This window comes from Pangasianodon hypophthalmus, chromosome 18, assembly GCF_027358585.1.
Source record: "Pangasianodon hypophthalmus isolate fPanHyp1 chromosome 18, fPanHyp1.pri, whole genome shotgun sequence".
Classification (NCBI taxonomy): domain Eukaryota; kingdom Metazoa; phylum Chordata; class Actinopteri; order Siluriformes; family Pangasiidae; genus Pangasianodon; species Pangasianodon hypophthalmus.
Genome location: NC_069727.1, coordinates 15,995,103 through 16,015,622, shown reverse-complemented (window position 1 = coordinate 16,015,622; position 20,520 = coordinate 15,995,103). Strand labels below are relative to the sequence as shown.

The following is a 20,520-nucleotide window of genomic DNA, read 5'->3' as shown; positions in this document are numbered from 1 at the left end:
TAACTAAGTACAGACTGGATGATCACAATTTTGAAATTGACATGATAAAATCTATAAACCCAAAGAACAAAGACTGTAAACATTGTTACCTACAGGAAGTAGAAAAAGAGGCACACTTAACTCTGATCTGTCCAAAATATAACCACATTAGACAGGAACATTACCGTAAAATTTATAGCCATCATCTTCATCAACGTCTCCTCTCTGAGCACTGATCACAAATCACCTCTAATCTAATCCAATCCTAACACTATCTATTATAATATTTTATATAGCTATGCAATTTATATAAATTAATTCAATTCTGCATATCTTTCTATAATACATCTGTTAATTTAATTAATGTCTATTCATGATTAGTGTTTATTTTATTCATTATTGTTTTTCTTTCCTTTATTTGTTATTGTTTTTCTATGTACATTTTATATTAATTTGCTTTGGCAACATTTTTAAAACTGTCCAATAAAGCACATTTTAAACTTCAACTAGAGTGAGAGAGTGAGAGAGAGAGAGAGATTAAATAAAAAAATAAATCACAACAGTGAATATACTATATACTGTAAGTAATGCAAGCAATACAGTATATTTGTATGTTTGTATATAATGTATATTTGTATGTTTGTATATAATGACCTTCCACCACCATGCCACTGACGATCCTGCTGCTCATACAAAAATGTAATAAGATGTTCAGTGTTGGCCCCAGGGTTGCATGATGGTGGAGAACTCCACGATTACTTGTGGCTGGACAAATGGTGACATTATCACCACGCTGGCCAGGGACTTCCACATTGGCACGTTCTACAAAACAGGAAAATGCACTTACAAACATATACATACAGTAAAAACAGTAATGGACATCACTTCTATACATAAAATGTATAATCTCTCTCTCTCTCTCTGTTTTTTTCTCTTTCTGTCTCTCTTCTGTTTCTCTGTGAATCCCTCTTTCTCTATCTCCCTCTCTCGCTTTCTCTCTTTTCTTATTATTTGATTTGGTGTTATAGCTTTGTGCGAAGTTATTAAGTTACAGTGTGTATACCTTTTAAGATGATGTATACATATACATGTGTATTTTGTCTTTGATTTTATTTTTGTCATATTAATTTTGTTGTTGTTGTTGTTGTTGCTCTTGTTCATGTCAAGTAAAATGGCTTTATTGTCATTTCAACCATATACAGCTCGTACAGTACACAGTGAAACGAAACACTTTTCCTCCAGGACCATGATGCTACATAACACAACACAGAACTACAAGAGATTACACATTACTACATAAAGTGCACTTGCAAATGTGTGAAAACAACACAAGACAGTACAATAACTACCAAAACAGGACAGTAGGCACAGTAAGAGACAGTGCAGCACTGACCAGTACACAGTTCTAGTGTGAAAGTGTCAGATATAACAGCAGTGCAAAAGAATAACAATATAATAAATTGCTGTGAAAGTAAACATAACATAATATGACGTAGTATTCAGCAGATAAGCTTATACCATATATGGACATAGCAGTTATTGGGGGAGCAGCAGGTAGAGAGCATAGTAATGACAAGAAATTATATACAATATTTTTATAAATATATAAAAACATCTGTCAGGCCTGAATATTTCAGCTATATCCTGTAACTATTTTCCTCTACTATGCAGTGAATGTTGTTCTAACACAAGTGACATGCTTTAGGCTCAGTACCTTCACAAGCTTTCTCCATGGTCTGCATGTGTTTTTTTCATTTTCATCATTCCAGTTTATGATACGTTTCTTTACAGGATTAAAAGGAGCCCTGTGGAGATGCCGGGGATTGACCCCAGGGCCTCATACGTGCAAAGCATGCGCTCTACCACTGAGCTACATCCCCTGCGTGCGCGTGTGCGCTTGTGTGCGTGTGCATTAGTTAGTTAGTTTGTTTGTTTGTTTGCTTGTTGTCAGTCCAGTCTCTGGGTATTGAGGAGTCTGATGGCTTGGGGGAAGAAACTGTTGTACAGTCTGGTCGTGAGGGCTCGAACGCTCCGGTACTTTGAATCAGTCTATAGGGTTAAAAACTGGACAGCGAGATGGTCATTGTGTTTATTTAACCATGTCTTGATTTGGAAGTGTGTTTGGCTCGTCATCTTGTTGAAAGTTCTTTCTGTACCTACAGGCAGAGGCAACCAGGTTTTGGGCTAAAAATCCTGGTACTATTGATGCGTTCCAGGCAAAGTTGCAACTTGTACCTTGCCTACAACCGGTAGAATCCCTACAGATAAAACTCTATAGACTGATTCTAACCTCACATTCATAAATTAAGTACATAAAGGAGCTCCTGCATGGAGGAGTGGACCAGGATCCCTGTACAGGTGCCTCCAACATTGTTAGATATTACAGGAGTTTCTGATGTTTTGTGGGAAGCAGAAGCAATCAGATCCAAAAGCCAAAAGCATGTCGCATGTGTTATAACATGTTTGAGTATGAATGTGTGTGTGTGTTTGAGTATGGGTGAGTGTTTGTGTATGAATGTGTGTTTGTGTGTTTGGGTGAGTGTGGGTATGTGTTTGGGCAAATTGCTGATTACTCACTTCTGTATAGAAGTATTGGTGTGATTACTGCATTGTACCTTTTTAGAGAGATTTGAATGGGGATTGGTGTTTTGTGGAATTTGGATTTTATTGAATAGAAGGCTCTGCGTGCTTTATCTGCGAGCGTCTGTATGGCCAGGTTAAAGCTCCCTGTGCTACTAACAGTTACACCGAGATAAGTGTACAATGTTTTCTGTTGGAGCTGTGTGTTACCCAGTGTGAAGTGATGTGTGTGTTTCTTGTTGATGCTGGATTTGCTCTGGTTCAGTGATAAAGCCCATTTACAGCAGTACTCGTCTAGGATGGAAAGGTTCTGCTGTAGATCCTCTGGTGTGAGAGACAGCAGGACTAAATCATCTGCATAGAGCAGGAACTTGACCTTAGTGTGGTGGAGCATCAGACCTGGGGTTGTGGACTTCTCCAGCATTGTAGCAAATTCATTGATAAAGATGTCGGACTTGCACCCCTGTCTCACCCCACACTCTTCTTTACAGAACTCGGTTCTTTTCTGTGCACACTCATTTCCCTGGTACTTTGATTAAATGATATCGTAGGCTTTCCCTCCAGTACTGGACTGGAGGAGTTTAAGCATCAGTCCTTCATGCCAGACTGAGTTAAATGTCTTCTGAAAGTCTACAAAGCAAGCAAAGATTTTGCCTTTTTTTTTTTTATGGTAGTGTTTATGAGGGTGTGTAGAGTGTAGATGTGGTCTGTGGTGCGGCGTTTGGGTAAAAAGCCAATCTGCTCTTTATTTCATGTTATGTTTTTGGATGAATGTGAGAATGTGTGTGTTCAGAATACTTTATCCAGACCGCTACTAAAACAAATGTCTGTGTAGTTTCAGGGCTCAAATTTGTCACAATTTTTCAGAATCGGCGTGATCAGGCCTCGGTTCCAGATTTTAGGGAAACGTCCGGTGTCTAGAACAAAGTTGAACAATTTGGTTAGAGCTTCTTGCATCTCATTCCTGTATTTAATCATTTCATGGCTGATGTTATCTGGGCCACATGATTTTTATGTGGGTCTTTATGTGTTTCTTTGCCTCTGAAAGTGACATTTTGTAATCCAGGGGATTCTGGTGTGTTGTAATGGCACTTTTCATTTCGCTGAATGTTTTTTAAATTTCTGATTGTTCAGGGTTGGCAGGATTGAATAGATCTGTGAAGTACTTTTTTTCCAGATCGTTCCATTTTGGAAAGCTCTTTACAACCAATTGGTTGATTTGGCCAGGTTTTTATACATTTTATACATTTTCCGAAAGGAGTTTTGATCAATTGCTTCTTCTATTTTGTTTAATTTGTTTTTTTTATTCTGTTGTCATGTACTGCAGTCTATATTGTGTGTTTGTGGGGTCTTTATGTTTTATTTATTTGAGATTTTTCTTTGCTGTTGTCTTGAGATCTCACACTCTTTATCAAACCATTCCTGTTTGGCTTTTATTTTGTTTCTGGTTGGAATTTTTCTGTTCAGTTTAATATTAGAGATCGTAAACAATGTTGTAAATATGCAATCTCTCTCTCTCTCTCTTTTTGAAAAGTAGAACTCAGAATATCTACAATTTTTTTGTTTGTTTTTTAACAGGAGCTCATTTTTCTGCTGCTGCCTGTGCAATTTCTCTCTCTCTCTCTCTCTCTCTCTCTCTTTTCTTATTATTTGATTTGGTGTTATAGCTTTGTGTGAAGTTAGTAAGTTACAGTGTGTATAGCATTTAAGATGATGTATACATATACATATGTATTTTGTCTTTGATTTTATTTTTGTCATAGTATTATTATTATTATTATTATTATTATTATTATTTTGTTGTTGCTCTTGTTCATGTCAAGTGACTTTACTGTCATTTCAACCATATACAGCTCGTACAGTACACAGTGAAACGAAACAACGTTCCTCCAGGACCATGATGCTACATAAAACAACACAGAACTACAAGAGATTACACATTACTACATAAAGTGCACACGCAAATGTGTGCAAACAGCACAAGACAGTACAATGACGACCAAAACAAGACAACAGGCACAGTAAGAGACAGTGCAGCACTGACCAGTACACAGTTCTAGTGTGAAAGTGTCAGATATAACAGCAGTGCAAAAGAATAACAATATAATAAATTGCTGTGAAAGTAAACATAACATAATATGACGTAGTATTCAGCAGATAAGCTTATACCATATATGGACATAGCAGTTATTGGGGGAGCAGCAGGTAGAGAGCATAGTAATGACAAGAAATTATATACAATATTTTTATAAATATAATAGCAGCAAAAAATGCAGGTAGTAAATACAGAAATGTGTAACAATTGCAAAGGGAGTGGGATGGTGTTCAGCTGACTATGAGTGTGTGTGTGTGTGTGTGTGTGTTGTCAGTCCAGTCTCTGAGTATTGAGGATTCTGATGGCTTTGGGGAAGAAACTGTTGCGCAGGCTGGTCGTGAGGGCCCGAATGCTCTGGTACCGTATTTCTTTAATAAACATGGAGATGTACTAAAACATTATTCCACAAATGAACATGGGGATGTAGCTCAGTGGTAGAGCGCATGCTTTGCATGTATGAGGCCCCGGGTTCAATCCCTGGCATCTCCACAGGACAGCTTTTAACCCTGCGAAGAGTACTTCATTACAAAACATATCAGAACCTGGAGTAATGAAAATGAAAAAACACGTGCAGACCATGGAGAAAGCTTGTGAAGGTACTGAGCCAAAAGCATGTCACTTGTGTTAGAACAACGTTCACTACATGCTAGAGGGAAGTAGTTTCAGGATATAGCTGAAATATTCTGGCCTGACAGAAATGAATGCTTTGACGATGATTAGATCAGTACAACGTCATTTACTACCATGTTTGCTTTTTAAAACTCTCCACACATCTGTCTGTGCACAAATGGCAGAAAAGTTTAAGTGACACTTCACCCTCCTGCTGTCTGGCAAAAGGTACCGGAGCATTCGGGCCCTCACAACCAGTCTGTACAACAGTTTCTTCCCCAAAGCCATCAGACTCGTCAATACCCAGAGACTGGACTGACAAACAAACAAACAAACAAACACACATGCACACAGGGGATGTAGCTCAGTGGTAGAGCGCATGCTTTGCATGTATGAGGCCCCGGGTTCAATCCCCGGCATCTCCACAGGACAGCTTTTAATCCTGCGAAGAGTACTTCATTACAAAACATATCAGAAACTGGAATGATGAAAGTGAAAAAACAACTCTCTCTCTCATGCCTACCTCTACATTTGTAACCTCTACTTATGGAAAGGTTTAAAGAATGATCAGTTTACAACAGAAAATCAGTTCTCGCACTGATTATCAGCATCATCCACATCAGTCTCTGTCTCATCTGCTGAAAGTCACTCGCATCTTTTTAACATGATCCTCACCGTCGCCTCTTCATATATTATATGTAAATATAAATTTGCTATGTGAATGTGAGAATATTTGAGATGTCACAGTGATGTATGACGTTATACAGAGTTTTGATTGTTGTGCTTGGAAATATGGCACATATATTTTTGTGATTTGTGTGAAAACTATAAAAAAAACCTAATAAGGGAACTAATTTGAGTGAAACCACTGACACTGTAAATAAAGGAATCTGATTATGATGATGATGATCTGTTCATGTGGATAATGACTACAAACACCCAGTTTGGATGTTTCATGTTTCTCTGTTTAAATTAGTAAATGGACAGCAGTTCTTCAAATGAAAAGTTCACTCAAAATGAAATTTAAAAAAAACCTATAATGATTAATTTTAAGAGGAACCCATTTTGACAATCAGAATTAATCTAACCAAAATAAATAAAATATAACCTGGATTAAATTGAAATCAGGTAAACAAATCCGAAACCTGCGCTATAGCTTTTACTTTGAAATAGATAAGATTGCTTCCGGTGAGTTGAAGGAGGGTTGTTTTCCAAAACAGCCTCATGCCCTAGGTAAGCGCCCTACAAAGGGTATGATTATAATTGCTCCTGCCCCCTATCTAGTGCACTACATGAGCCTCAGAGAGGTATTTGGGACTGACACAGGCTCTCATGCCGCATAGTTTGGCGCCTGGACCGTGCAGGCTGAGCTTATGAGTTTTAAAGTATGTTTTTCTGGTAGCTTTATGTCACTTTAGGGGTCAATTTCTAGCGTGTACTAGTCTCTGAAACAGTACAGTTTTCTGATTTATGTTTATTTTAAGATAGTATTAAAGCGCTACAGTTAGCAGAGGGTAGTTAGCCGCTGCTGTGCTCCATGCTAAGAAAGGTAAGCACAAAATACCACTCCATAAACACAGTAGTCCTTCATGCTAATAAAATAAACCTCCATGCTGCATAGCTACATTGCCTTTTAGCTTTTGTCTACAGAAACACAGCCTCTGCGTCTCAACTCGCCTACTGTCCGCCCTAAACAGTGTCCCAGATTAGCATTAGTGCGTCCCAAATCATAGTATATTGAAATGAGTATCCCAAAGGTACCCGGATGTTCTACTATTTCCGGTACATTTGTGAAGTGTGGAGCCATGGACACTTTTGCAGCTAATATTACCCACAAGTCCTTGCGCGAGGGAGGGAGGGAGGAGGAGATTTGTGATGGTTATAATGTAGGATGCATTTTAGAGAGGTGTAAATGAAATAAAATGGAAAATTAAGTCAAAGGATTGGTGAATTTAGTGATATGTTATTAATTGTAAAAGGAAAGCTGAAATGTGTGGAGGAGTTTGTTTACAGTGACAGTGTGCGTAACTAGGGGTGTGTCTCGATCAGCTCGTGTACGCGAGTTCGGGCGCTGGTGAGAACCTCGGCTGGCTACACATTGGGACATGGATGACTCCATACTCACCACTGGCAGGCCCAATATCTTTCTGACGTTATGTATCATAAATTTGTTATCTTAGGGAGTTTTCACACCTGGCTCGTTTGGAGCGTTTTCTCCCATGGTTCGCTTCGTTTAGTGAAGTGACGTGAAGTGTAGCCAAGTATGGTGACCCATACTCGGAATTTGTGCTCTGCATTTAACCCATCCAAGTGCACACATACAGTAGTGAACACACACCCGGAGCAGTGGGCAGCCTTTTTTTTTGCTGCGGCGCCCGGGGAGCAGTTGGGGGTTCGGTGCCTTGCTCAAGGGTCTCACCTCAGTCATGGTATTGAGGGTGGGAGAGAGCGCTGGTCATTCTCTCCCCCCACCTACAATCCCTGCCGGACCTCAGACTCGAACCCACAGCCTTCAGGTTCACCTTCGGGTTACAAATCCGAGACTCTAACCATTAGACCATGATGTACAGTACTGTGCAAAAGTCTTAGGCGCATGCAAAGAAATGCTGTAGAGCAAAGATGCCTTCAAAAATAACGAAACTAAATGTTTCTACATTAAAAAAATACTATAAAGAGCAGTAAACAGTAATAAATGAAACAAAGTCAGTATTTGGTGTGATGATCCTTCGCTTTAAAAAAAAAAATAGTTGTCTCAGGTGCAGTGTGTGCAGTTTTATAAGGAAATGAGCTGGAAGTGTTACTGAGCATCTTGCAGAAGCAGCCACAGTTCTTCTGGAGACTTTGACTGTCGCACTTGTTTCTTATTTTTGCAGCGAAACCCAGCAGCCTTCATTATGTTTTTTTTGTCTGAAAAGTGTCTCTTATGTAATACACTGCTTTCTTTACTGACATACAGACACTTTCTGTAACATTTAATTTTGTGCTGGAAAACTAATGTTTGGAAATCTAAAATGTTTTTGTACTGACTCGATAATGTAGAAGTCGTAAAATAAAAATCTATAACAAAGTTTGTACTGAAAAAAATAGAGTGCCTAAGACTTTTTCACAGTACTGTATATGAACACGGCAGTCGCGCTCGGACCCACAAAAAAAAAATCGGGTCGAGACCGGATGAATGAAGTGGTCTCAGCCCGATTGTAAACGAACCCTAGAGCGGTTCGCTTGTGGTGAGAAAGCAATCCGAACCAACTTGTATAGCAGTGCATGATGGGAACTGCATTACGTAAAAAACGTGTTTCTTCTGTTAATGGCTCGCAACATCACTTGTGGTTTAACTTGCACCAAAGACGAAGTAAAATACCTCATTGAAATTTGGTCTGACGATCATACTGTATTTCTGAACAACTTTTAAAAACGCACAAAAACACTGAGGTTTACAAGGTGCTTAGCAAGCGTCTCAAGGAGATGGGCTTTAATCACACTGTGAAACATCGATTCCTGCTCAGACTGATAAATTATAATAACTACAGCTAAAAAGAAAGACACAATAAGCTCATAGAGCTGATGTCTATCCGTCTTGAGGGATGACCACTGTGAGAGAATGCCCAGAACATAAACAGACGCACTCTGACCAATGAGTGGACAGTTTACTCACATGTGATTTGCATAAACACATTTTGGTACGCTTTGAAATGTTGCCTTGTGAAAGTGAACTGAGCTGAAGAGAAAATGCAGCGTTGTAACAACAAAGTCCCCGTTTCACAGCAAAGCACAGATCTACAGGTCTGAAAACGCCCTTAATCACACGCGTTTCTCTCATGATACCTTCAAGCAGGATCGTAGGCTAGCTAGTGCATTTTTTTTTTAAATCCTTAAAACTCTTAAAAAAAAAGTCATTAGACTCAAACAAACCATATATAGAAAGTCAAATAAAGTTAAAAATCACTAGTGTAAGTAATCATTTGAGAGCTGCAACAACGATAACAAGCTACTTACACTTGTAGACGAAGTTGGCTGAGAGTTCGTCCGCCATTTTTTTTCGAGCTGAGAAGCTTCAGAAACTATGATGTCATTTCCTGTAAGGGAACACAGTGAGCATCAACGCTCCCTGGTTTTTGCAGTGCATTGTGGGATTTTTTTAGGGAGCAAAAGTTCCAGTGCACTTGAAGGATTTTGAGATTGAAACAGCCCTTAAAATGGCCGACTCCCTGATCAGTGCCCTGACTGCTGAACTAGGGAGCCGATTGAGACGCACCCAAGGCAACAACTTTCTCTTCTGTTACATGACGTGTTAGTATGTCCCAGTACTCGCGTACTCTTTTGCTACACACTCAAAAGTGTGTACTTTTTCTTCACAAAAAGAGTACATACTTTTACTTTTACGTAGTATAAGTAGGCGAATTGAGTGAGGTGAGTGTCAGTGCTGATACACGTGTCATATCAGGAAACGTGACCTGAGAGCAGCGCTGCGAATTCTTTTCAGGGAAAAGTAGCTAAAGCATTTTCTAAAAGTCTCTACAAGTCACCAGGTGGCATCATGGACTAATTTACATATTCTGTGAATCGTCAGGATCGTTTGCACATCATAATGTGTTACATGAAGATTTTCTGAAGATACTTAGAATAAAATAAAATGGAGTTTTATCAGAATAGGAAATAAGAACAGATTTTTTTTTTCCTTACAGAAAGAAGTCATCTTTAGTAATGTCACTTTTTACATATTTACAAAATAAAGTCAAACCAACCATTTACATATTTATGTATGAAAGCACTGGTAGTGAGGATTTGCAAAAATAGAAACAAAGAAAACAGTTACAAATGGAATAAGTTTTTTTTTATTATATGTAAATATAGAAAAATAGTTTAAAATGAAGAACAGAAAACGTGTGAAGGTGCGACAGACAATAGTGATCAGTCATTAGTGGTTGGTAACATAGGACACCTGACACACTCTTACACACTGGTGGTGATTCGACCGAACCTACTCCCTCAACTCCGTCGTGATTTGAGCTGAAGAGTCGCATCTCGTATCAAGTGCAGGATAGTCGCTAACATTTGCTAAAAAAAAATCTCTAGATTTGTCTCGATTTGTGTTTTGAAATAGTCTCTAAATGAGTCTGAATAGTTGCTGAATCTAGCGTCAAAGTCACAAAGTGAGGCTAAGTTGCAGTAACTGAGAGGCGGAACTATTTCGTTTCCATCTGAAAGTGTGTTTTGCTTGCAGACGCTACAAAACCAAAGAATCCAATGACACCACAAAGAGGAGGCACGACCGGTCTTATTGACAAGACCATGAAGATGAGGAGAGAGGAACAGGAACGCCAGGTTCTCCTGGCCTGGGCCGTTCTCAACGTCTCTCTGGCTGGAATGATTTACACAGAAATGTCAGCGATTCTGCAAATATCTTGCATATAAGTGATATGTAATATCATATTTTGCACACTGGCACATTAACCAGAATTAACATGTGTTGCAGGTCAGGAAAGCTGCTCAGCAGATACTATAACATAACTTACTGGCCAATCTGGTACATTGGTAAGTGTGGATTCGCAGACACAAAAATACTCATTCTTTAGAGGACCTTCATCATCTAATCCGACATGTAGAACAAATATTATCACATAGTCTGGTATAGAAGTCAGTCAGGATTTCATTGGGATCATCTCGTACAGTGTGACAAGTAATAATCTGAAAAAAAAATTGCAGAAATCACAAATTATCAAGTCTTCTTGGTGTTTGTGAGAGTTATTTTTGTTCTAAGTATTGTTTTTTTTTTTTTTTTTTGATTAACAGAATTAGCCCTGGCCTCTCTGTTCAGCCTGAATGCCATCTTTGATTTTTGGAAGTACTTCAAGTTCACCATGGCGCCGTCAACCGTCGCTCTCTCTCCCGAGCAACATCGACTCCTCGGTCTCCGCAACTCTGGTGATTATAGATAACCATCATGCAGATATATTTGCTGATAAGTCGCCATATTTTACATTTCTTAGGCGACCTAGATTTAGATTTAGAAATCTCTTCCCCTCCGGTAGACAAACCCGAATGATTTCCTGTTCGCTATATTTACTGGCTACATCTGGTTTGACTTTGTTGTTCTAGACATAATACAGTACATACCAAAGAGAAATTCCATTTATGATTAAGGTACATAAAAGGTAGAACTTGAGCTCTTAAAAGTGACTCTGTGGAGGTTTTCTGTGGACATATGCCATGGTTACTACAGTTAAAGTATATGGTTCTCCCTTGACTGCCTTTCTGCTAGATGTTACTTGTGCTAGGCTTTATTATTATTATTATTATTATTATTATTATTATTGTTGTTGTTGTTTTTGTTTAGATCGGTGAAAGTCTTTCTTGCTCGAATCAAATATACCAAAAAAAAAAAATCTGGGAACAAGGATTACATCTTTGTTTGCTTGTCTGCACATAAACTTTGCTTTCTGAGCTGTACACATTGTGTCTGCAGGAATTCAGGCTTCACCGCCCCAAAAGCCGGAGAAGAAAGAGACTCCGGTAGCTTCCCAGTCATCTCCACTGCAGGGACAGAACGTGCTCAGTTTCAGCCCTGCGCGGCCCCCCAGCACCAGTCCAAAGTTCTCCCCCTGTGTGTCCGGGTACAGCCCACCTCTGAGCAGCCCTTCTTCTCCGGCCAGCGGCAGACCCTTTTCCCCTTCTGTAGCATATGGCAAGGTCTGTACACACAGCACTGGAAACAAATTAGTTTTTATTTGGCCATGTACAGATATACTGTATATACTGTATATGAATGTGTGTGTGTGTGTATATATATACACTATATGGCCAAAAGTATGTGGACACTTGACCTTCACACTTACGTATATGTGGTTCTTCCTCAAACTATTGCCACAAAGTTAGAAGCACAGAATTGTCTAGAATGGCTTTGTATGCTGTAGCATTACAATTTCCTTTCGCTGGAACTAAGAAGCCCAACCGGTTCCAGTATGACAATGCACCTGTGCACAAAGCAAGGTTTATAAAGACATGGTGTGCCAAGGTTAGAGTGGAAGAACTCGCATGGCCTGCACAGAGCCCTGACCTCAACCCCACTGATCACTTTAGGGATGAACTGGAATGATGACCGTGTGCCAGACCTTTTCGCCCAGCTTCAGTGCCCAACTTCACTAATGCTCTTGTGGCTGAATGAACACAAATCCCTACAGCCACCCTTCAAAATCTAGTGATAAGCCTTCCCAGGTTAATGGAGGTTAGTATAACAGCAAAGGAGAAATAAATCTGGAATGACATGTTGAACAACATATGGGCGTGATGGTCGGGTCAGTTGTCCATAAACTTTTGGCCATATAGTGTGTGTGTGTGTGTGTGTGTATATACAGTTAGGTCCGGAAGTATTTGGACAATGACAGAGTTTTTGTGATTTTGCCTTTATACACCACCGCAATGGATTTGAAATAATACAATCAAGATGTGATCAAAGTGTAGACTTTCAACTTTATTTTAAGAGGTTCCACAAAAATATGGCATTTACCGTTTAGGAATTACAGCCATTTTCAACAAAGTACCTCCATTTTCAGGGGCTCAAAGGTATTTGGACAAAGTGACATAATTGTAAATATAATCATAAGTTTAATACTTGGATGAAAATCCTTTGCAGTCAATAACTGCCTGAAGTCTGGAGCCCATGTTCTCAAAACTCAAATTCTGAGTTTCCTCCCTGGAGATGCTTTGCCAGGCCTTCACTGCAGCCACCTTCAGTTGCTGCTTGTCTGTGGGTCTTTCTGCCTTCAGTCTTGTCTTCAGTAAATGAAAAGCATGCTCTATTGGGTTGAGATCAGGCGACTGACTTGGCCATTGAAGAATATTCCATTTCTTTGCCTTCAAAAAGTCTTCAGCTGCTTTCGCAGTATGTTTAGGGTCATTATCCACCTGCACTGTGAAGCGGCATCCTATCAGTTTTGTAGCATTTGGCTGAATGTGAGCAGAGAGTATAGCCCTATACACCTCAAAATTCATCTTGCTACTTCTGTCAGCAGTCACATCATCAATAAACACCAGTGAGCCCGTTCCATCGGCAGCCATACATGCCCATGCCATAACACTTCCTCCACCATGTTTGACACATGATGTGGTATACTTTGGATCATGAGCTGTTCCTTTCTTTCACCATACTTTTCTCTTCCCATCATTCTGGTACAAGTTAATCTTGGTTTCATCAGTCCAAAGAATCTTATTCCAGAACATGGGAGGCTTTTTTAGATGTTTTCTGGCAAAGTCTAATCTGGCTTTACTGTTCTTGAATGTTACCAGTGGTTTGCACCTTGTTGTAAACCCTCTGTATTTACATTCATGAAGGCGTCTCTTGGTTGTAGATTTTGACAATGATACGCCTACCTTCTCCAGAGTATTCTTGACTTCTGTTGATGTTGTGAAGGGGTTTTTCTTCACCAAGGAAAGGATTCTGCGATCATCCACTTTAGTTGTCTTCCATGGTCTTCCAGGCCTTTCGATGTTGTTGAGCTCACCAGTGCTTTCTTTCTTTTTAAGAATGTAACTGTTGATTTGGCCACACCTAAGGTTTTTGATATCTCTCTTAGATTTAAGTTGTTTTTTCAGGCTAATGATGGCCTCCTTCACTTGCATTGAGATCTTTTTGGACTTCATATTGGTAGCTCCAGTCGAACAGCTGCCAAATGCCAACTCAATACCTGATATTAACTCCAGACCTTTTATCTGCTTCATTTGTCTTGAAGTAACGAGGGGATGGACTGCACCTGGTCAATTAACTTCGTCAGTCAATTGTCCAAATACCTTTGAGCCCCAGAAAATGGAAGTACTTTGCTTAAAATGGCTGTAATTCCTAAAGCATTTTGTCAGCAATTACAGTTTTTTAATTTGAACAACACATCATACTTTTGACAATTTATACTTATATTTAATGTGGTAGAATGTCTGCGAGACAAGTTAGTTCCCATTATCACTTACATTATAACAGCTGTAAACAGTTCTTCCCCTTACCAGCCTGTTTCTGTCTATGATAAAGCTTTCATGATGAATGTTATTAGCAGATTGTTCTGAAAATGTAGCAATGTATTTCATCAGGTACTGAACTACAGTCCATCTACCAGCTCCTCTCCTTACCCGAGCAGCCTGGGCCCAGCAGAAGGCGCCAGTCTAAGAACACGCTACCGCACGTCCCCTTCTGTTTTTAGCTCTCCCGGAGGGAAGGAAGACTACATGGATGATCTTAAATCTTTAGAGAAGTTCCTTCGTTCAGAGGAAGAGAAGAGCCACCGCAGCCATCTGGGTAAAGTATCCATAACGTCATCACAGTAGATGTACGATTTCGTAATCTAATATTGATGCTTATTCTGAGGATGTGTGTTTGACTCGTCATCAGGGAGTCCAGAGTCTACATCTCCATCACACAGTCCAACCTTCTGGAACTACAACCGCTCTATGGGTGATTACGCTCAGAGCCTGAGGAAGTTCCAGTACCAGCCGGCCTGTCGCTCACAGGCTCCCTCTGCCCACAAAGACGAAACTGAGCTGGGATCCAAACAAGCCGCTGAGGAGGTGAGCTCTGTTTCTCTGGTTCCTGTTATTTCATTACTATACAGGATCTAGCAAAAAATATTATGTTTACATTGACATCTATTCCTATGGCAGATGTTTTTATTCACAAAGACTTACAAATGACAGCTGTGTAGAGAGCTAAGCAGTTAAGGGTAAAGATGCTTGGCTCGGGATTTGAACTTACAATGTGCTGGGGACAAAACTGGATATGAGAGCACAATCCACCCCCCCCCCCCCCCCCCTTTTTTTTTTTCTTCTTCAAATCTTGATACATGCCTTTACCTTGCTCGACAAGATGGTGTTGCGTTCTGTATATAATATTGCCAGACATTTTTTTCCATATTTAATTATATACGCATATAGTGATTTCAGCATTCGAATACTGGCATCTCAGAGGTTTAGTCAGGTATTCGAATACCTGTGCACCCTACTGTATGCTTTACAGTAATGTGTATGGTGCAGTTTTTTTTTTGTTTGTAAGCCAGGCTGTGTGTTTGAATTAGTTTTGTTTTGTGTTGCTTAGGTCTGGGCACGGATCACAACCAGTCGTGTGGTTACTGACAGCATTGACAGCTGGACTGCCAAACTAAGAAACGTGAGTTGCCAGCAGTTGATGTTGTTACATGCTTTAGAAAGAAGTTTAGATAGAACGAGCAAAATAGTGTTCTCAGAAAAAAATTTAATTTAAAACAAAAAAAAACAAGCCAGATAGCATTTTGATGGCATTGTTGTTATTATTAATATTTTCACTGTGTAAATTTTTTTGGTTGGAGAAGCTCAGTTGTGCTGTTCTCTCACATGCAGTGGATAAATGACACCATTCTGGTTCATCTGGTTAAAGAAATCGACTCTATCAACAGCCAACTCAGGCGAATGGGCTGCCCGGAGTTACAGATAGGAGGTATCTGCTTGTCTAACAGTTATTTCCAGCACCTTTTATTACATTTTTAAATTCTCATTTCACGGTTTCTTTTCCAACCCCAGAGGCCAGTATCAGCAATCTGAAACAGGCTGCTGTAGCCAAAGCCTCTGTCATTCCCACTCTCAACACTATAGTGCAGTACCTGGACATCACATCCAACCAGGAGTATCTGGTAGAGAGAATCAAGGGTAATTATCTTTAGACACGATTTCAGACAGGTCATTTAGTGGCGGGCTGTGCATTGGTGAGTTGCTTGTGTCTGGTTAATATTTTTTTGTTTTGAATTACAATTCTTATATGCTTCTGCTGCTGTAGAGCTGGCCCACAGCGGCTGCATGAGCTCCTTTCGCTGGAACGGTGGAGGGAACCTGAAGAACCGGAAATGGGACACAGACCTCCCAGCCGACTCTGCTGTGAGTTCCACTCTTCAGTTATGGATGTTTGTGCATTTACCTCATTTAGCTGACAGTTTTATCCAAAGACAATGGATAAACTGATCTCTTATCCTTTTACTTAATTGACACACTGTAGCTCACTGCTGCATGGTTATGATGATGTTTGCAAACACTGTCTGTATTATCCAGTTTTAAAGTAGCACTACCAACTTGTGAGATCATTTGAATAGATAGCATGTTTCTTCTCTCATTCTTAAGTAACCCAGCAGTTACACTCCTGGGCAAAATATTAAGCTTTTAATGGTCTTAACAACAAATCATTGGTCAGGAAATTAGCAAGAATTAAACAAATAGGTAAAGGAAGTCAGTAGGGGAAGCTTTTCCCTTTGATTTCTTTAAATGTTTAAGCCTTGTGGCCCTTGATGGGCTGCATCAGGTGTGGCAGATAACCAAATAATGACTAATCTTTTAAGAAAAAAAAAAACACATACCAGAAGATATTTTTGGAAGATTTTGTACACCCAGACATGTGTTAGTTTGAATTTAAATCAAACATTTTAATCATTATCATGATTTTACCTTTGTGTACAAGAAGAGTATATAAGAGAATTTCCCTGTTTCTATCTTTTCCCCAAACAGCAAAAGCAAAAGTAAACCGGCAAATGGAGGCACAGGAGCTCTCAGGAATGCATTTATTTCATTCTTGCTCAATTTCTGACCAATGCTTTGTTGTTAAGACCATTAAAACCTTAATATTTGCTTAATATTAATATTAAGCTTAAATAAAAAGCTTAATATTTTGGGATTGGCCCATTTTTTTGCCCAGGAGTGTGCACTGTAACTAGTGTCATTATTCTGGCAAAAAATTGCAACCTACAGAGTTTAACACTTCCTGTGCAAATTTTGTTTATGAGTCATCTATTCACGTGGTTGTGAGCGAGTCGGATAATGAGTTACAGCATTAGCCACTGGATTACAGCCACCATGTAAAGGACTGAGTTCTTATTGCCTGTTACAGCAAAATAAGACAAAGCTCTCTAGTTTATCTTACGTTACAGTTTTATACCCAGTGTAATTACTGCAGAAATTAAAGTTCTTTGAGTAAACAGCTCATACTTTGATATTTAGTCTTGTAATACTTGTGATCGGATTTCGTACATCGTTTCATTTCCACTGAAGGAAGGCTGTGAAGCACATTTTATTACATCAGTCTTCCGCTGCGTTTATTTTCAGGCAGAAATGTCCCACAAATCATATTTCACGTACCTGTACGGACTGTTTCAGACATCTTTATCACGTGGTCTGTTAACGAAACTTATAAAGGAATGAGAGATTAGACGACGAAGCTACGAAAAGCAGCTGCTTTCGACTCTGCCGTTACGACATCGTCTTTAACTCTTCCATTCAGTCTTGCAGTGATGACATATTTTCTGGCTAGGGCATTGACGCAGTTGATTAGTTGTATCACAGCACGTCTTTAGGACGCATTTGACCCCGTTCACACCTGTACTTATCCCTGTCCACTTACCATCTGATCACCCAGGACACATGATAATGCCAGGTTTGAACGAAGCCTATGTGAATGTTTTGGGAGACTTACTATTCAAATAGCTTTGACTTTGTATCTTTTTTTTTTTTTTCTTCCCTAATATATTTCCTCAAGATCCTCATGGCTATTCTGTGCACATACCTGGACTCCAGACTTCCTCCTCACCCAAAGTACCCAGATGGGAAAACCTTCACATCTCAGCATTTCATCCAGACTCCAAACAAACCAGGTAAAGCCATAAACAATGCTAAAATGTAGAATTAATCGTAGACATGTTCTTTTTCAACCCAGCTTTCTTTTTTCTATGGTTTATACAGATCTTTCCAATGAGAACCTCTTTTGCATTCACCAAAGCAGCACCAACCCACCTCACTATCAGCTTGTGTATCAAGGCCACATCTACAGCCTGCCTAAGGTACAGTGTGTTCTCTTCCACTACACCCTCTGTAGGATTAAAACTACAGCCGTTAATTATTACCTTCATTCCTGTGACTTGTACATGGCTTGTTGATGTTTACAGGGCAGAAACAATTTGTTCCACACAATCCTCATGTTCCTTTACATTATCAAAACCAAGGAGTCTGGGATGCTGGGGTGAGTTTCACTATCAGCAGTTACTACTATTTGACTTCTCTATGGTCCTTGTTTATTAATCTGTTAATATAATATTAAATAAATACAAACAAATGTATTCATGAATCGTTCACAGGAGCATTTACACAAGAAATGTAGTAGTCATGAAAATCCAGTTCAGGGGAAAAACAAACAAACAAAACACTTGTATCCTATGAGAGCTCCTGAGTGTGTGTACCTTTGCATATAAGGAGACTCACTTATATAATAAAATAAATGAAATAAATAAATATAATAAAAACCTCAAATGATGAGCATCAAATTGTATAATTGGTGTGAGTTACTGCATTTTTTTAAATTACGTTTTCACATTTAAATGGCTTATTTTGACCACACACACAAATTTAATGAAATTATGGTGAGTTGTTTCATACTAATGACTTGAATGAAAGCAATTCAGAACATATCCGTAAATTAAGTAAGACTAACCATTCAGTTAAGACAAAAGAAATGCTGCCATAGAAAGGAAAAAGTGTTAGTGTGCACTGCAGTGGCTGAGTTGCAGTATTGGACGCTTCAGTGCATGCCACACTTTCACCGTTTAGTCTGCATTTAGTTGTTTTCAGCGCTCTGTGAGATTCATAGGTGTCACTAAATGTAAATTGGCTGTGCCATGAATGAACTTAATGATTTACGAGTGACTTACACACAGGAGTATGAAGAAAATCAGATTGCTGAAACCTTTGTAAATCTGGCATGATGTTTTATTTCAGTTTGGGATACAAAATTTCAGTTCATTATGGGGTACAAAAATATATTCAGACAACTTCTGCAAAAAAAAAAAGCGATTGGTAACTGAGGCCCAATGTTTGTATTTGTTAGCATGTGTTTGCATTTGTTTGGTTTGGAAGTAGGTAAATAATACAACTCACAAGAATTGTATTGAATTGAAAAAGAGAGAGAGAGGAAAAAAAGGAATTCACTCATTGTGTGTGTCTTTTTGTTCCTCTACAGAAGAGTCAACCTGGGGCTCTCAGGAGTCAACATCCTTTGGATATTTGGGGAGCAATAGTGTTATAACCATGTTATAACTGAGCAAATACACCACTCTGAAATGCTCACACTGAGTAATATTTTGTACATGACTGTATGTGGATATAATTTAATATTAGCTGTTTTTCCTGTGCTTCGGGGAAACCGCTGCATCGTTCTTTGGTTCCTATAGCAACTGCAGCCCAGCACCAGACCCTGATCTTTAAGTGTTTTCTACATTGTGTTACAGAACGAGTAAACAGACCAACTAGTTGTATTTTGATGTTGTACATAATTTGCATGTCATACGGCTTTGTTTGATACAAAGCTGTAGAATTTTTCAGGATCGAATGTGTGAAATTTTTTATATATATATATCTGTGTAAGGGTGTTTACTAGAGTTGAAGTGAATTGTTTGTTGTAGGCATGATCTCTGCTATATTTTTCTCACCCCTGTCTGTAAATGCAATCATCCACGTTATTAAAAAAAGTGAACTAGTTAGATAACATGTTAGATAACCCGAGTGTTATGTGAGCCTTGATGCTCACTTTTCTCTGGTTAGGAGCTTGTTAGTGAAATGTTTCTACACGCAGGAATTACGATTGATTACCAGTCAAGGTCTGCTGTGAGAAAACATTTCACTAACAAACTCCCATGTGCGGTTTCAGTTATACCGCTTACTGGCGATGTGCTTCGCGCTTTCTACAGTTAGTCATCACGTTCACATGACAGAAAGGAAGACGATTTACTCCCCAATGTGACCCGATTAAGATTTGATCACTTAACAGAGATTACCAGTAGCTGTAATTTCCCCTACAGGAAAGGTTTATAGAGAGGGGGATAATTATCATAATCACACTCTAGATAAGTTGTTTTTTGAAATGATGCATAAAGGTAAATCGCTCTTTTCCATGACTTGACATACTAACGTATTACACAGGTCATGTTATGAAGCATCTTAATTATTTGTCGTCTCTTTTGTGTCTCTTTTACTGCTCGAAGTTCAGCAAATCGCCGGTGTAAACACTCCCAAGGCTGCTAACCATCTGCTTTGATTCAGTTCTTTGGAGAGTGTTTTGGTCATTGTTTTGATACACAATAAATGAAATGAACATTTTTAGACTTCTGTGTTGATTTTGCAATTATTATGTTCTCTGTATGCCATGTTTTGCTTTTTTTTTTTTTTATGAAAGGTTTTCTTCATATTGGATTCAGTTTTCCAATTGATGGTAG

The 20,520-nt window shown here is 39.1% G+C and overlaps 1 protein-coding gene and 3 non-coding genes across 4 annotated transcripts; 3 read left to right on the top strand and 1 right to left on the bottom strand.

The window, feature by feature from the left end:
* Positions 1–1,787: 1,787 nt before the first annotated feature.
* Positions 1,788–1,859, bottom strand: trnaa-ugc (transfer RNA alanine (anticodon UGC)). The gene has a single exon. It is a non-coding gene; the product is annotated as a tRNA-Ala (tRNA).
* Positions 1,860–5,071: 3,212 nt separating this feature from the next.
* On the top strand, positions 5,072–5,143 carry trnaa-ugc (transfer RNA alanine (anticodon UGC)). Its single transcript has one exon. It is a non-coding gene; the product is annotated as a tRNA-Ala (tRNA).
* A 473-nt stretch (positions 5,144–5,616) lies between these two features.
* Positions 5,617–5,688, top strand: trnaa-ugc (transfer RNA alanine (anticodon UGC)). The gene has a single exon. It is a non-coding gene; the product is annotated as a tRNA-Ala (tRNA).
* Positions 5,689–6,550: 862 nt separating this feature from the next.
* tmem209 (transmembrane protein 209) lies at positions 6,551–20,409 on the top strand. Its single transcript, XM_053241581.1, has 15 exons — positions 6,551–6,812; positions 10,488–10,647; positions 10,740–10,798; positions 11,057–11,188; positions 11,730–11,953; positions 14,342–14,546; positions 14,640–14,815; positions 15,339–15,410; positions 15,620–15,716; positions 15,800–15,925; positions 16,053–16,150; positions 17,796–17,910; positions 17,999–18,096; positions 18,202–18,275; positions 19,269–20,409. The coding sequence occupies exons 2-15, from the start codon at positions 10,511–10,513 to the stop codon at positions 19,324–19,326; spliced, it is 1,671 nt and encodes a 556-aa protein (XP_053097556.1). The 5' UTR covers positions 6,551–6,812; positions 10,488–10,510; the 3' UTR covers positions 19,327–20,409.
* Positions 20,410–20,520: the final 111 nt, after the last annotated feature.

What these genes read in the sequence shown, in the direction of transcription:
- tmem209 (XM_053241581.1), top strand. Translation starts at nt 10,511, where the DNA reads ATGACACCACAAAGAGGAGGCACGACCGGTCTTATTGACAAGACCATG. An exon ending in GGACTGCCAAACTAAGAAAC is followed by an intron (nt 15,411 to 15,619) that starts GTGAGTTGCCAG and finishes TCTCACATGCAG; the next exon opens with TGGATAAATGACACCATTCT. An exon ending in CCAGACTCCAAACAAACCAG is followed by an intron (nt 17,911 to 17,998) that starts GTAAAGCCATAA and finishes TGGTTTATACAG; the next exon opens with ATCTTTCCAATGAGAACCTC.